Source organism: Salvelinus namaycush, chromosome 23 (assembly GCF_016432855.1).
Source record: "Salvelinus namaycush isolate Seneca chromosome 23, SaNama_1.0, whole genome shotgun sequence".
Taxonomy (NCBI): Eukaryota; Metazoa; Chordata; class Actinopteri; order Salmoniformes; family Salmonidae; genus Salvelinus; species Salvelinus namaycush.
Window position 1 is genome coordinate 23938355 of NC_052329.1, and position 17469 is coordinate 23955823.

At 42.3% G+C, this 17469-nt stretch overlaps 1 protein-coding gene across 1 annotated transcript in view; it reads right to left on the reverse strand.

Moving 5' to 3' along the window:
• Positions 1–17469, reverse strand: part of tyw1 (tRNA-yW synthesizing protein 1 homolog (S. cerevisiae)) — a 102835-nt gene that overhangs the window by 12678 nt on the left and 72688 nt on the right. Inside the window, 1 exon segment of the mRNA XM_038961773.1 lies at positions 1–67. Within this exon segment, the coding sequence (XP_038817701.1) occupies positions 1–67 (67 nt within the window).

Here is a 17469-nt window from a genome sequence, read left to right on the forward strand (position 1 = left end):
AGGCATGGACAAGCTCCTGGAACCGCTCGTAGTCTATCCACGTCCACCACTCTCCCTCCACCTTGAACTGCATGGGGAAACACACATGGATATTGCTAGTACAGTACATACAGCATACACATGCACACAACAGTGCGCAGACATGCACACACAGAGAGAGCATTACAGATGCAGAGAGACTCTTCAATCAATCATAAATCACACTCAGACTAAGGGACTATAGGGCTCATGGAGCAGCAGTCTCCAGTCTCCAATGAGCTGCCAGCCTTAAAGGAGCATTCATTAACCAACCAGAAGTACAGTGACTCATCGAACCTATCAACCTCTGGATGCTAACTCATCTATGAGAGGTGGGAGGAGTAGGAGAGATTGGGGGTGTGTGTCTATTTGTCAATAACAGCTGGTTCGCTGTCAATGACTGTTCTCTACTATCGCATGGCAAGTGGTACCGGAGGTACACTAGGCGGTGTCAGAGGAAGGCCTAAAAAATTGTCAGACTCCAGTCACTCAAGTCATAGACTGTTATCTCTGCTACCACACGGCAAGCGGTACCGGAGCGCCAAGTCTAGGTCCAAAAAGCTCCTTAACAGCTTCTACCCCCGAGCCATAAGACTGCTGAACAATTAATCAAGTGGCCACCCGGACTATTTGCATTGAGCTCCCCCCCTTTGTTTTTACACTGCTGCTACTTGCTGTTTATTATCTATGCATAGTCACTTTACCCCTATCTATATGTACAAATTACCTTGACTAACCTGTACCCCCGCACATTGAATCGGTACTGGTACCCCCTGTATATACAGTTTAAGTTTACATACAACATAGCCAAATACATTCCTGACATTTAACCCTAGTTAAAATTCCCTGTCTTAGGTCAGTTAGTTCACTTTATTTTAAGAATGTGAAATGTCAGAATAATAGTAGAGAGAATGATTTATTCCAGCTTTTATTTCTTTCATCACATGGGTCAGAAGTTTACATACACTCAATTAGTATTTGGTAGCGTTGCCTTTAAATTGTTTAACTTGGGTCAAACATTTTAGGTAGCCTTCCACAAGCTTCCCACAATAAGTTGGGTGAATTTTGGCCCATTCCTCCTGACAGAGCTGGTGTAACTGAGTCAGATTTGTAGACCTCCTTGCTCGCAGATGCTTTTTCAGTTATGTCCACAAATTTTCTATAGGATTGAGGTCAGGGCTTTGTGATGTCCACTTCAATACCTTGACTTGGTTGTCCTTAAGCCATTTATCCAGAACTTTGGAAGTATGCTTGGGGTCGTTGTCCATTTGGAAGATCCATTTGCGACCAAGCTTTAAGTTTCTGTCTTTCCATTCACACGAGTGACATAGGCAAATATACAGTGCATTCAGAAAGTATTCCAACCCATTCATTACATTACAGCCTTATTCAAAAAAATATATATTTTTAAATCCCGCATCAATCTATGTACAATACCCCGTGATGAGAAAGCAAAAGCAGGTTTTTAGAAATGTTTGACAATTTAAATATATATAAAAAAAACTGAAATATTACGTAACTATGCAGACCCTTTACTCAATACTTTGTTGAAGCATCTTTGGCAGTGATTACAGCCTCGAGTCTTCTTGGGTATGACGCAACAAGCTTGGCACACCAGTATTTGGGGAATTTCTCCCATTTTTCTCTGCAGATCTTCTCAAGCTATGTCAGGTTGGATGGGGAGCGTCGCTGCACATATTTTCAGGTCTCTCCAGAGATGTTCGATCGGGTTCAAGTCCGGGCTCTGGCTGGGCCACTCAAGGACATTCAGAGACTTGTCCCGAAGCCACTCCTGCATTGTCTTGGCTGTGTGCTTAGGGTCGTTGTCCTGTTGGAAGGTGAAGCCTCACTCCAGTCTGAGGTTCTGAGCGCTCTGGAGCAGGGTTTCATCAAGGATCTCACTTTACTTCATTCATATCTCTTTTGCTTCATTCATATATCCCTCTATTCTGACTATTCTCCCAGTCCCTGCTGCTGAAAAACATCCCCACAGCATGATACTGCCACCACCATGCTTCACCGTAGGGATGGTACCAGGCTTCCTCCAGACGTGATGCTTGGCATTCAGGTCAAAGAGTTTAAGAATGATGGAGGCCACTGTGTTCTTGGGGACCTTCAATGCTGCAGACATTTTTTGGTACCCTTCCCCAGATCTGTGCCTCGACACAATCCTATCTTGGAGCTCTACGGACAATTCCTTCGACCTCATGGCTTGGTTTTTGCTCTGACATGCACTGTCAACTGTGAGACCTTATATAGACAGATGTGTGCCTTTCCAAATCACGTTCAATCAATTTACCACAGGTGGACTCCAATCAAGTTGTAAAAACATCAAGGATTATCAACGGAAACAGGATGCACCTGAGCTCATTTCGAGTCTCATAGCAAAGGGTTTGAATACTTATGTAAATAAGGTATTTCATTTTTTTTAAATACATTTGCAAAAATGGCTAAACCTGTTTTCGTTTTGTCATTATGGGGTATTGTGCGTAGATTGCTGAGGATTTAAAAAATGTTTTCTTTTAGAATAAGGCTGTAAGGTAATACAATTTGGAAAAAGTCAAGGGGTCTGAATACTTTCCGAAGGCACTGTATATCACAAACAATGCAATTATCACAACACATTATTTTTCCTGGCTTGGCTTCCCCAGTGAATTTACTCACACACCGCTACTGGTTATGCAGGTGATTATACCTGGCTGCTGGATGGTGTAAGGCTGAGACAGAGGAGTTTAGAGAAGGGTATGGTGGAGAAATGGCACACTATTCCACAGGAGGTTGGTGGCACCTTAATTGGGGAGGACAGGCTTGTGGTAATGGCTGGAGCGGAATATGTGGAATGGTATCAAATACATCAAACGCATGGTTTCCATGTGTTTCATGCCATTCATTCATTCACTCCATTGTTCATTCACTCTCATCATTGGGGTATTGTGCATAGATTGATGAGGGGATTTAAAAAATCTATATATTTTTTTGAATCAGGCTGTAATGTAATGAATGGGTCGGAATACTTCCCGAATGCACTGTATATTTGTCTATGTCACTCGTGTGAATGGAAAGACAGAAACTTAAAGCTTGGTTTGTTATGAGCCATCCTCCCCTCAGTAGCCTCCTGTGCCCTACTCTCTATATAGTGTACTTCTTTTGACCAGAGCCCATAATAGTAGTTCACTATATAGGCAAGTGCATGCATTTACAATCAGTACATTTCGTGTACACAATGTTATCTTTTGTTGTTTGTTGCTGATTTAGTTATTTTTCTTCTTCTATTATCTTGTGGTTTCCTTCATGTTACTGGAATGACTGTCATATCGGGAACATAACAGCGGGTGTGTTTGTATTTCATTGCAATACATTTGTATATGACCTGAGAACAGTGGCGTGCCGTGGGCCTGGGGCCTGGGCCTTCAGTGAGGTACTACACAATGTCCCCCCCGAATTAATCCACCTCTTATTACCATCATTATGATGCCATGGCTCTAGACACTATACATTTAGACAGAAACGCAGTATAACCAGGCGTTGCGTCACCTTGAAATTGACAAATTGACATTTTTGGGTAAACAGTGTTTACCCAAAAACATGACACAATCAATGAGTCTTTTCAATATTTCCCTTCACCTTTTCATTGTGCAGCTCCGTTGCCCTGCGCGCTTGTTCTTTGAGCTGTAGATCCACTCCGGTGTTCCCAAAAGTTTTCAAAAGCACCATTGCTTGTAAGTGCCCAGCCGTACTTTGGTGTCTCGTTGCTGCCTTGGTTAGACAACTCAAGTTTGCAAAGCCAGTGTGGCTCCAAACACCAAATCGATCACTTGCAAATAATAGGCATTCCCAGCAGTACAGTTTGCAGTGCTTCTCGGAGCCTGTGAGCCATTGACAGCGCTCGTAGTTGAAACTTTGAAAGTGGCGAGCGAACGAACCCCTTTCCCGCCTGTGACAGGCTTTGTGGCGTCGGGCGACCTCTCCTTACAATGTCTAACTTTTCTTGAAAAGTTCGTCTTGAGAATGGCGTTATAATTATATCCTCGACCAAATCGATATCTTCTCCTCCTTCCGCCATTGTGGGTTGAAAAAACAGCTTAGTAGTACACGAATTAATTCGTTTATCAAATTCAGTTTCCTAGATCTGCATAGACCTGCCCATAAGACCTGCCTCTCAATATTGGTAATCCAATCAAAAGACGTGCACGCACTACGCCTACTAGCTGGCTCCTGTGTAACACTGGAGCCAGCCAGCAGGCGTACAATAGCCAACTCTAAAGCTGATTGGTTGACACTAAATTTTCATTTCCATTCACTATAAGCTACAAGCGCCCGCACTGTTGATTCTGAAGGCCTGAGGGCAGATTTTAGACCCCTGGCAACACATGATGGCTGAATATGATTGGATAAAAGATCTAACATAAAGACCAGCCCTCCAAATCTCAACCTGGGGCTGGAAGCAGTGCAACCAAGAGGAAAGCTATGAAATGAAGAGTATAACTCTTACTCTGGGGAATAATTTAATACATATTTGTGGGAAAATATATTTAAAAAAAATTATATTCTGATGATGTTTAGGCCAGCAGAGAAGGCCTTGCAGGCCCTGACGGCCCACCACTGCCTGAGAATGACCTGTCCTTTCTCCCTTTTACCAGGAAACATCCACTGGTATATGAAGGACATATTCGGTGTGTTGGCAGGGAGAGCATTGTCAGCACAGCCTCTAAACCCACATTTTCTATTCATCTCCATCTTTTTATAGGCTCCAGAATAGGAATCCGACATTTTAACACTCTTGTAAGCCCTCGGGATTGGCTGTAAAGGGGTTTATAGTTTGTGTTTATTGGTCAGTGAAGTAGGTCACTGAGTACAGTGAGTGGGAGGGAGTGTCAATGTGGATGGAATGAGTGGGTTGGGTCAGTGATAAAATAATGTATATGTTGAAAGATAATGATTAAATAATTCCACTCTGAAACCTTATAATTGTATGAAATTGATTAGAATCATAAAATTATTATCTGATGTGTGTAGTTTTAGTCAGAATTAGATTAAACAATGTATCTGTATAGTGGAAAAACACAGACTGTTTGAGCAAGGCGTAGCTTAGGATTTGAACTTGTATGTGTGTGCCGAAGACAAAAAAACGAGAACAAAAACTGTGTTTGGACCGACCTGGCTAGGCCTCTGAGAAAACCTATGATAGCATAAGGAGTACTTCTCAAGGTTCCCCTAATCTCGGGGGAATGGAACTGTCGGCTGGGTAGTGATACACAGTGGTGAGAACTATGGAGAAGGATAAAACTCACCTACTGTTTGTGTGTATGTATGTGCGTAGGATATCTACTGTTTGTGTGGAAGTATGTGCCCAGCTATAAAATGGATGTCTTTGTATAATGGACTTCAGAACGTTCTCTGAATAAACGGTACTAATCTTTTGCATAAGCTGAGTCTTTGCCTAATTATTATTATTATACCCATGGTCTTACAAACCTCGGGGATTGGTCAAAGCTATTGATTGATAGTTATTATCATTGGGATTGAAAATTCTCGTGACAGTCAGGCAACAATAGGAAATGACAGAATTCAACATCTTTGGCAGACTGTGGTTGCGTTTTGAACTCAGATCTGAATGCCTGTAGGTCCTCAGATCCCAGGTGATGGATGTTTGATTGATCATCTACCTACAGGAGGAATTATGGAAAGTAGTCATGTTCCTTCAGTGTTTCTCAGAGGTTTAGAGAGTTGCTGACTTCATTCAGACTGACAAGAGACAGACATGTCATACGGAGTGACAGAAAAGCGATCAATCCCTCCTCTCACTCTGGGCATGCCGTGAACAATGATCATCTGCTCTCACTCTTTATTCACAGAACTTTTTCACACATCCCTCTCTCTACAGTACCACACTCACCATACCTTTCCTAAGGCTACTGTAGTTCTCCTGCATTGTGTGTAGGAAGACAAATGATAGGTGCAGGTTGGCCAGCTCTCTAGGGAGAGAGGGAGTGTTGCTTATAGAGAGAGTGTAGGTTAGAGGCTAAACTATAATGGCTTCGGCCTCAGGGGAACAGATGCTTACATGTTAGGGATGGCTGAGTGCCTTCAGTCTACAGGTCCCTTTGGCATTACATGCTGGTCCAACAGAGCCGGTCAAAACAGGGCTTCCGTCTGCAGGGGAGAAGGTCCCCAGACTCGCCAGCTGTAGTTTCAAATGTTCACAGTCAGATCGAGATTCAACGATTCGAGTTGCTGAAATTGCAGTCAATTAAATGTAGTGTTACAGGTCCCAGTTTTTGGACTGGTGCAGCAGATAATAGTTATCGTAACACAGGATAAATAATGAAACAGGAGAACGTGTCTTCTCTTTCAAAGGTTCTCTCAATTATTTTATTCAACGTTTGCACTTGAGAAAATGTTGAATAAAATAATTGAGATTATTTTCATTGTATTTCAATGTTTTCTTTTGTTTTCTTTAAAGTGTATTTAGCGATCTGTCTCATAAATCCCTGACATATTCACATCCTCAAATTCTTTACATTTATACCGCAAACACATTTACTCTTAACTTTAATTCACCTGTTTGGGTTATAATTATGTAGTTGACTGTTGCCCACTATAGCCCCATAGGAGACTGTAAAACATGAAAGCCTTTATAACTCATTAGAAGTTACTTTATACCATGATCAAAATACATTTAACCAGTATAAGAAGAGGGCTAATAGAAAGACAAGACTATTGCAACTGACATTAATGCTAATTATTGGAAAATGATTGAACAAGCTAGCATAACCGAAGCTAGCAACCAACTAACCGGAGCTAGCAACCAACTAACCGCAGCTAGCCAAAAGCTAACCGCAGCTAGCCAAAAGCTAACCGCTTTTCTAACATTTAAAGTACAACAATTACAAAGTTCTTAAACATCACAGTTACAACCTTAAATTCTCTAAACGCTTAGGATATTGTCAGGAGTGTCTTTTTCAAAAATATCAAGAGTTAACAATTAGTTTTTTGCTAGCAAGAGCAATTAAGTTGAAAATATCTACAAAATTGTGTATTAATGCAGGTGATTTCTTTGATTGGTTTGTGTGTGCACATGCATGTGAGCATGTTTGTTAGTCCGTGTATGTGTGCGTGTGTGCATTTTTTGTTAGTGTGTGCATGTCTTCGTGAGATGGAGAAGGTGGGCTAGGTTGATGGTCACTTCTATTCAGATTACCAGAGGTGTGCATCAACCCTGGTGAGATTGGAATGGTTTTGTGGTTGGTTCACTTCATTTCTCTAAGTGATGTATGCGATGTGTCATCCTGAACTCATTTTAGCAACGCATTGCTATTTAGCATATGGAACAATTTGTTGAAACTAAGTATAATAATAAACATAAGAATTATTATTATGGACTACCACTATCATGGTTTATGAAGAAGTCCTAAGTGTGTTGATATTTGTTTGTATATTTGTTTTTGTAAAGATTACTCAGGCCTTTAACAACAGATAAGTGTGTTTATGTGCAGTCTGTGTATGTGTTCATTCATCTAAGTTGTCTCCATAGTAATGTGGAGCCTATAGCCAACTTCCTCACCATCCTTAAGTCCTCAGAACCAATTTGTAGATTCCATCTAAAGTTAGCCCATAGAGTTCAAGGAGAGCATATGACCAGAATCCTTAGTTAGAATGTTTGTGTGTGTTATGGTACACACACACACACACACACACACACACACACACACACACACACACACACACACACACACACATCATGTTTTTATCTCTGACTAAAATGCAGTCCCACTCTCCTCTGAGTTGTTGAGTTTGTTTACCATACATTTTTAAAGACAGATTTAGCTTTAAACTGGCACCCTCCCACACACTGCCTTTAGAAAACCTGCTGCGCCACGGTTTATATTTAATTTAGTCAACAACAACAGTGTGATTTGGAAACACACCCAACTTTGAGAAAACATATGGCCCACTCTAGGCAGGCACAGGTTTGGTCCCGAAAAAGGTATTATAATCAAGTATATCCTTAGGCTAGCTAGGCTACATTCAAATATTCACACAAGTATACAACTTTAAATACATGGTGAATACATTGCTTTATTCTAGGTAGAATGCTAGTGTAGACATTATGTGTCTCTGACTTCAGCCAGCCAGGCACAGAAAGGGACAGGACTGGATAGGACAGGAGGCAGGGTAGCTGAATGAGCCTGGTGATGCCAACATTGTCACATCCATTCCTGCCCTGGCTTCAGAATCAGAACCCATCCTCAGAATGTTTTGTACCCTCAGAACGGAACATCAGAGTTCCATCCAGACCCTTCCCTTCCCTTCCTTTATTATCCAACAACACAAAGCATATGGGGGATGATCAGAATGGCTGCTTGGCCAGGACTTCATAAGGACAGATGGAAAGTAAATGTGCTTGGGTTTGTTCAAACCATTTTGTAGCCCAGTTCCCATTTGGGGGACGATTAAGGAGAGTTTGGAGTTGAGATCTAAATTTGTAGCGATAATGCTGGCTCCCTATAAAGCCATAAACGTTTATGAATATGGTGTTTTTGGATTTCAAAATATAGGGACCAGTTAATGTATTATACCCATGGGTTGATTTTGTTACTCAGCAGATTCATAGTTACTATAAAACCTATTTTTCATTAAAATATGGGGGGGGTCACATTTTTCACTGTGTTTGGCAAGGTGGCATCCTCATTCATTCTCAGGCTGCCATTGGTGCACACAAGTGCATACTCAGCCTGAGATGGAGGGGTGTTGAGGCAGTACTAGAGCCCTGAGGCATACCCCATTCTGCACACCGCCATTGGGCCTGCGTTGACGACACACTGTTTAATGCCCGTGTGTGCACGCGTTCTGAAGCCAGGTCTTTGATGCTTGTGTCAATGACATTTGTTAAGGGGATACATTAAGGCCTTTACTTTGGCAAAAGAGGGGCTACATAGCAATTACTTATTTTTTACCCTATCATTGCAAATAACACTATTCTTGTCTTTGAATAGAATAGCTTGTGGGAGTTCATGCTTGTGCATGAGTGTGTGCACAATATACATACAAGTGTGTGTGTGTGTGTGTGTGTATTAGCATCACAGGGGGAGAACTCTGGGCTCTCAGTCAAGCAAACAGATTTGAAGGGAACGGGAGCCAAATTGAAAGCTGCCCTCTGCCAAAGAGGAAATTGCTGGAAATGACAGCAACAACCCAAAACGCATGAGAACACTGACACCAATGGAGACCCTAACAGAATTCGTGTGGGAGTGGTGGAGTTGGGGACACTTTCAGTCAGTAAATATTTTCTTCATTTTCTTTCTGAACCCAAAGCTTCAAAATCACATAATCTAACACTCAAATGATAATCTGATGCTCTAATGATGACCGCGGGTGATACTACAAAATTATTTAGGATCACACCGTCCACCTTGCATTGCACTCTGCTGCATTTTCCAATCAGAGCTGCCATCTGGGAACATTCATTATTTGGCAGCAGGAAACTAATGATATTAGAGCCTGGTGAGATCAACAAAATCTAGAACGGGATTCAATCCGATCGCTGCTTGTTGAAAATGCAGTTTTGAAGGTAATTTCCTATTGAGCCGACATCTGCAGCATTTTACCCGGGAACATTGCTTTAAAAGCAGCATTGTCGACAACCCACAATCGGGCCTTAGCTGTGCCTGTAATGTTTATTTTAGCTGTTATTATTTAACCTTTATTTTGCCAGGAAGTCCCATTGGTGTCAAAAATACCTTGTTTACAAGGGACACTTGTTACAAGGGATTGTTGCTTACAAAATACATACTTTGAGATACACAGTACCAGTAAAAAGTTTGGAGACACCTACTCATTCAAGGGTTTTTCTTTACTTTGACTATTTTCTACATTGTAGAATAATAGTGAAGACATCAAAACTATGAAATAACACATATGGAATCATGTAGTAACCAAAAAAGTGTGAAACAAATCAAAATATATTTAATTTTTTTAATTCTTCAAAGTAGCCACCCATTGCCTTGACAGCTTTGCACATTCTTGGCATTCTCACAACCAGCTTCATGAGGAATTATTTTCCAACAGTCTTGAAGGAGTTCCCACATTTGCTGAGCACTTGTTGGCTCGGTCCAACTCATCCCAAACCATCTCAATTGGGTTGAGGTCGGGTGATTGTGGAGGCCAGGTCATCTGATGCAGGACTCAATCACTCTCCTTCTTAGTCAAATAGCCCTTACACAGCCTGGAGGTGTGTTGGGTTATTGTCCTGTTGAAAAACAAATGATAGTTCCACTAAGCGCAAACCAGATGGGATGGCGTATCGCTGCAGAATGCTGTGGTAGCCATGCTGGTTAAGTGTGCCTTGAATTCTATATAAATCACAGACAGTGTCACCTGCAAAGCACCATCACACCTCCTCCTCCATGCTTCACGTAGGAACCATACATGCAGTGATCATCCGTTCACCTACTCTGCATCTCACAAAGACATGGCGGTTGGAACCAAGAATGTCAAATTTTGTCACGCCCTGGCCATAGAGAGGCTTTTATTCTCTATTTTGGTTAGGCCAGGGTGCGACTACGGTTGGGCATTCTAGTTTCTTTATTTCTATGTTTTCTGTTTCTATGTTTTGGCCGGGTATGGTTCTCAATCAGGGACAGCTGTCTATCGTTGTCTCTGATTGGGAATCATACTTAGGCAGCCTGTTTTTCCACCTTAGTTGTGGGTAGTTGTCTTCGTTAATGCATGTATAGCCTTACTGAGCTTCACGTTCGTTTTTTGTTGGCGACGTTTAAAAATAAAGGAAAATGCACGCTCGCCACCCTGCACTTTGGTCCGGTCATTTCCTAGACGACGCTCGTGACAAATTTGGACTTATCAGACCAAAGGACAGATTTAGACCAGTCTAATGTCCATTGCTCGTGTTTCTTGGCCCATGCAAGTCTCTTCTTCTTATTGGTGGCCTTTGGTAGTGGTTTCTTTGTAGCAATTCAACCATGAAGGCCTGATTCACACAGTCTCCTCTGAACAGTTGTTGAGATGTGTCTGTTACTTGAACTCTGTGAAGACAGTTTCATTATAGCGCTTGCTGGTTTTTGCAACTGTACTTGAAGAAACTTTCAAAGTTCTTGAAATTTTCTTGGCTGACCGTGTCTTAAAGTAATGATGTATTGTTGTTTCTCTTAGCTTATTTGAGCTGTTCTTGCCATAAAATGGACTTAGGGCTATCTTCTGTATACCACCCCTGCCTTGTCACAACACAACTGATTGTCTTAAATGCATTAAGGAATGAAATTCCACAAATTAACTTTTAACAAGGCACACCTGTAATGCATTTCAATTAACAGTGTGCAAAGCTGTCATCAAGGCAAAGGGTGGCTACTATGAAGAATATCAAATATCAAATATATTTTGACTTGTTTAACACTTTTGGGGTTACTACATGATTCCATATGTGTTATTTCTTAGTTTGTCTTCACTATTATTCTACAATGTAGAAAATAGTAAAAATAAAGAAAAACCCTTTAATGAGTAGGTGTGTCCAAAGTTGACTGGTACTGTATATTGAGAGCTCAGTTCTTCGACTCTGCTCATCCATTGTTGTCAATAAGCATCTGGCAGGCTGTAGTCGTCCTTTTCTCAGTTTTGACCCTGAGTGTTCAGCAAGCAGTATAGTGTGTTGACTGGGGTCAGGCTTCACATGGTGGCATGGCACACAACAAGGGGATGGCCTTGATTAGCCTTAATGCTAATCCTCTTGTTAACTGAGAGGAGTCAATTAACCAAATGACCACCGTTTGAAAGAGGCGCCAAACGTCTTTGTCTCAGGCATATACATTTTTTTCTGAACAGGGGATTTGCATTTTAACAGCATAATGAACTCAGACTAATGACTTGCAGTCCAAATAAATAATTGATAAATATATATTCCCTCTCAATAGTAAGCAGAGGAATGCGGGGTACCATACTCATTAGTACAGATGTGATAATTGTATGTTCTTGGTTTCTGTCAGTCACATGTGGGAGTGTGAACCTATGCAGGGGTGCGCCATGTTCTCTTTTAAAACATGATGGTTGCGTGTGTGTTCTGTAAATGTTTATAGTCCCCAAAGGACAATCCGTTTGCAGCAATTATAATTTCTACACATCATAGGAGGACAGGCTAGTTCTAATGGCTGGAATGTAATAAATAGAACGGTATCAAACACAAAATATATGGAAACCAATGAGCCTGTCCTCCTATTGCTCCTCCCACCAGCCTCCTCTGGCACACATGTGTGTTAATTATCCCATTATGGGTGCACGTCTGTGTCTCTTTTTCTGTTTGTGTGTGTGTGTACAGATTTAGTATGTGTTTTGGTATTATGTTTCCCACAGGCGTGTTCTCAGGCAAGGAGCCAGCAGCTTTCTCAGCTGAATCACATCACTGATTAAGATACATCACACCAACGTAGAAATAAAGAGCTTGTTTCTGATGCCACAGTGAGAGGTGGGTTTCTGATGCCACAGTGAGAGGTGGGTTTGACGCCACAGTGAGAGGTGGGTTTCTGATGCCACAGTGAGAGGTGGGTTTGACGCCACAGTGAGAGGTGGGTTTCTGACGCCACAGTGAGAGGTGGGTTTCTGACGCCACAGTGAGAGGTGGGTTTCTGACGCCACAGTGAGAGGTGGGTTTCTGATGCCACAGTGAGAGGCTACAGTGAGAGGTGGGTTTCTGACGCCACAGTGAGAGGTGGGTTTCTGACGCCACAGTGAGAGGTGGGTTTCTGACGCCACAGTGAGAGGTGGGTTTCTGACGCCACAGTGAGAGGTGGGTTTCTGATGCCACAGTGAGAGGCTACAGTGAGAGGTGGGTTTCTGACGCCACAGTGAGAGGTGGGTTTCTGACACCACAGTGAGAGGTGGGTTTGGGTGCCAGCTTTGCATCCCCATGCTGTTCTCAGGTTGCAGAACCAACAGACCTGTCAGTTTCCATGTAACATTGTTCTCAGATTCCAGAACCAACAGACCTGTCAGTGTCCAGGTTACAGCGGTCTAAGCAAATAGGCTCTCAGCCATAGAACCAAAGAATCAGGTGTGGTGCGTTTTCACACTGAGCTAAAATTGAATAAGAAGCATCACAATTACAAGTTTTGCAAGGTTGCAGAATTGGTATGCATGTGAGTGTATAGTAAGACACAGTGGGTTATGGGGAAGTGAAGGTGTGAACTGTGTATTCTGCACGTTAAATGCTTACCAGCCTCTAGTCTCAGACACACTTCATGAACTCTCACTCACTCAGAGCGGGTTGAACTACGCTCTGCCGTGAATGGATATTAATGCATAAGTGGGCTCTACTGAGGGGTTACTATAAAGTATTTTTGGGGCATTGGTTATGTCTGTCATATGAATGATATGTCACAGAGTTCCTTGTCCGCCTTAGACATGGTCAGGGAACACCTGTGGCACCTGGTAAGCTGGCATATTCACATACAGTATCTTTACAATCAAATTTTAACATTCCTGAAAGAGAATAAAAATGAATGTACTGTCACACATGCTCCTGCATGACACAGAGGGGCTCTGACACTCTAGGACACCAAGCGGCCTATCATTATGCATCGTTACGTGCATCAGCGCTTCATGGGACTCACCTGGACTCTATTACCTTATTGATTGCTACCCCTATATCTGTCAGTTTCTTCCCGGTGTCTGCATTAATGTCCATTTGTTCCCCTTGTCCAGACACTGTCCTTGTTTTGTTTCATGTCCGTTTATCCATTAAATCTTCACTCCCTGTACTTGCTTCTCGTCTCCCAGCGTCTGTCCACACTGGTGGACCAAGTTGTTAATTTAACAATTCAGCCTGAATGTATTGTTGGATGTACTATGTTACCTAATGGTCTCGTCTGTTGGCTAATTGTTTTTTTACCTTTATTTAACCAGGTAGGACAGTTGAGAAAAAGTTCTCATTTACAACTGCGACCTAGCCAAGATAAAGCAAAGCAGTGCGACAAAACAGAGTTACACATGGGATAAACAAACGTACAGTCAATAACACAATAGAAAAAACACAATAGAAAAATATATATATACAAATGTGTGTGCAAATGTGTGTGCAAATGTAGTAAGATTAGGGAGGTAAGGCAATAAATAGGCCATAGTGGCCAAATAATTACAATTTAGCATTAACCCTGGAGTGATGGATGTGCAGATGATGATGTGGAAGTAGAGATACTGAGGTGCAAAAAGAAATACTTTGGGGAATGAGGTAGTTGAGTGGGCTATTTACAGATGGGCTGTGTACAGGTCCAGTGATCGGTAAGCTGCTCTGACAGTTGATGCTTAAAGTTCGTGAGGGAGATAAGTCTCCAGCTTCAATGATTAATTGGGTTAGGCTAAAGTGCAATGCAGTCAGGTGGGTCATCAGCTGTTGCAGCAACAGCTAGATTCTACGCACAAAACCAAGCGAATTGATGATAATGGTGTAACGTAAGATATTGCTCTTAAAAAATGTGTCAATTGTCAACATCACGGCTCCTTTGATCTGTTGAGACGCTGTTGATGGTTTCATCTTTCTTTTTGACAAATGTTTAGATTTTTTTTGTACAATTGCTTTGTTCATTTCTGAGTCAAATTATTGTGAAGGAAAACATTCAGTGAATACAGAACATTCTGATAGCTCCCAAAGAGTGTTTCTGGGTTTCATAATGAGGTGTTGAAAGGGGTTGCATTGTATGCCACTTTGCCTTCTCCCAAACCCTGATCTCAGAAGAATTTCTAGCTGTGCAAAAGCCATGGTCACTAGGCTGTGTCGTAGTAAGTACTGTCCCATATCAAGTAGGTCCCATTTGTCTGTCCCCTGGTGGTGGAAATAGGGCAACTTTTACATGTTCCACTCAGTTACCTCCCTCTGCCCAGCTAATGGAAATCATTTTATAGTTTTTAGTCACTGCGCTGCAACCGGCTCGCTGTTGTCGAATCTCAGCTCCTCTAAGAACTAGGATATACACTGAAAATGACACAAACCTCAGAAATGCAGGTATTTTTAGACACTTCAGTAACTTTAGGTATGGTGGATATAACAATGAGTGTAAAAATGTAAAATAATCCACTTATGTGCTTTCCATTTTAGCTATTAGGAAACTATCCGAACCATCAGCCCTATCTAGCCATGGTTATATTGACCATGAGCAGCACCTAATATTTTAATGCTGTCCCCTCAATATAGTGATCCTGCAAATATAAACAGTGCATCACAGTACAGCACACACAAGCTCCAAATAATGCCTGCATTAACCTGGCATAAACTCAAAATATTATAATAATTCCTGAATATTTTCTTCCAAAGAGCGAAAATTGAGGTAGGCTATTACATCAGCGCATGCAGCATGGCATAAATGTTGATGAATGTGTCTGTGTTGGAAATCCCTGGGGTTTGGCCTCTCTAATGCACTATCAACTCGGGTTTATAGTCAACCTTGACATCTGCACAACAATAATGTAAATCCTAAAGGGGACCATTTTCTTAACTCCTAAACTCTATGGAGGATTCCTCAGTTCCGAATCCATACATTTACTCTGTCCCTTGACACAATAGCTTCCCCCTCGGATCCATACATTTACTCTGTGGCTTGATGCTATGACTAAACACAATTGAAATATCTTTGCAGGTAACCTTGGCTCTCACTGATTGGCCGAACGATCCATTTCAACAGTGTTGGCGTCAGACCTGATGATGCAGCCTGCCTGGCACCGTGTCTGATGGCCATGGTGCCGTTAGAATGGCAAGAAGATCTTGTGTCGGCATCTCTAAATCATCTCTGGAACAACATATGTCCTCAGCTGTTATCAGGTGTTTTGGGAGGGATCCACAGCGCATGCCTGCTTGACATGATAATGGCTGACCCTGGCTGTGACCCCACTTTCGGCGGGGAATGGGATATTCCCAAAAAAACACACTGTATTTCCAATTCACACATGCGTATAATACACACTTGTACGTGTGAAACAGGACAAATATAAATACACACCAAATTATTGTATTATTATGCACACAAGCACACATGAGATGAGCCTTCTGAGTCAGCTGGTGGAGAGATTGAGCTAAGAGCTAACGGAAGGTATGAAAAGTGTGGGGGATTTTCATTAACACGTGTGTGTGTATGTGTGGATGAGGAGAGCAGGTGATCACAGCTTCCCCATAGCAGGAGGTGAAGAAGCAAAGTTCAAGGAGAGAAGCAGATGTTGAACTGACTGAGCTGTAATAATTGCTGAGAGAGTGAATGATGGGAGAAGCAACGGAGTCAGTGTGTGTGCAAATCCTAAACCCAGGACACAGCATTGGATCAAAGTGTGTGACAAACAGTTACACATGTAACTTATCAGGCTGAAGCATGCTCCCGGTTTTGAAATGAGAGGGGTGTGGGGTTTTTTGAGAGGGGAAGGAGGGCCCCTCCCATTCTGACGGCCTTGTTCAGAGTTTACAGGAGATAGTGGCCTATCTTGCGTAGCTTCCTCTTCACATCTTCCTCCTCTCCTTCAGGGGAGGTGAGTCTAAAGGAGAAGATGCGATAAAGAGCAGGAGAAAGGGGCCATCGTATTGTACCTCTAGTATAAGACAATTACTGTACTGCCAAAGGAAGAGATTAGGTAATAGAATATAATAGACCAGAAATTATGCTTCAATGTTGGTGGTATAAATGTCTTATTGCACATTGATGAGAAAATTACCTGTGTGCTTTTCTTTGCTTTGAGGATGTTTCATTTTGGAGTTTAAAGCCTAACAGCACTGGACAGCATAGCTGTGAGAAGTAAATATGAGATTTTACAGGCTCAACAGTTTACCCCCACGTCCATTGAACTAAACTGTATCACGCCTCATGGATATTGCAGTGAATTCAGTCAGTTGTATGATGTTGTTAAGCATCCCATTCAAGAGATGAATGGAAACACCCAGAAAATATCAATGGGCATCTGATCGCATCTAGAAGACCAACTGAAAAAGGCATCAAGAGGGCCTCCCGAGTGGCGCAGCGGTCTAAGGCACTGCATCGCGTTCGATCCCGGACTGTGTTGCAGGCGACCGGGAAACCCATGAGGCGGTGCAAAATTGGCCCAGCGTCGTCCGGGTAAGGGGAGGGTTTGGCCGACTGGGATGTCCTTGTCCCATCGGGCTCTAATGACTCCATGTGGCGGCCGTGCACATTGACTTCGGTCGCCAGCTGTACAGTGTTTCCTCCGACACATTGGTGTGGCTGGCTTCTGGGTTAAGTGGGCAGTGTGTCAAGAAGCAGTGCGGCTTGGCGGTTGTGTTTCGGTGCATGCATGGCTCTCTTCGCCTCTCCTGAGACTGTCCGGGAGTTGCAGCGATGGGACAAGACTAACTACCAATTGGATATCACAAAATTGGGGAGAAAGGGGAAAAAAAAATACCCTAAAAAAATCTAAAAAGAAAAAGGCATGAAGACAAACCAACTATCCATACCA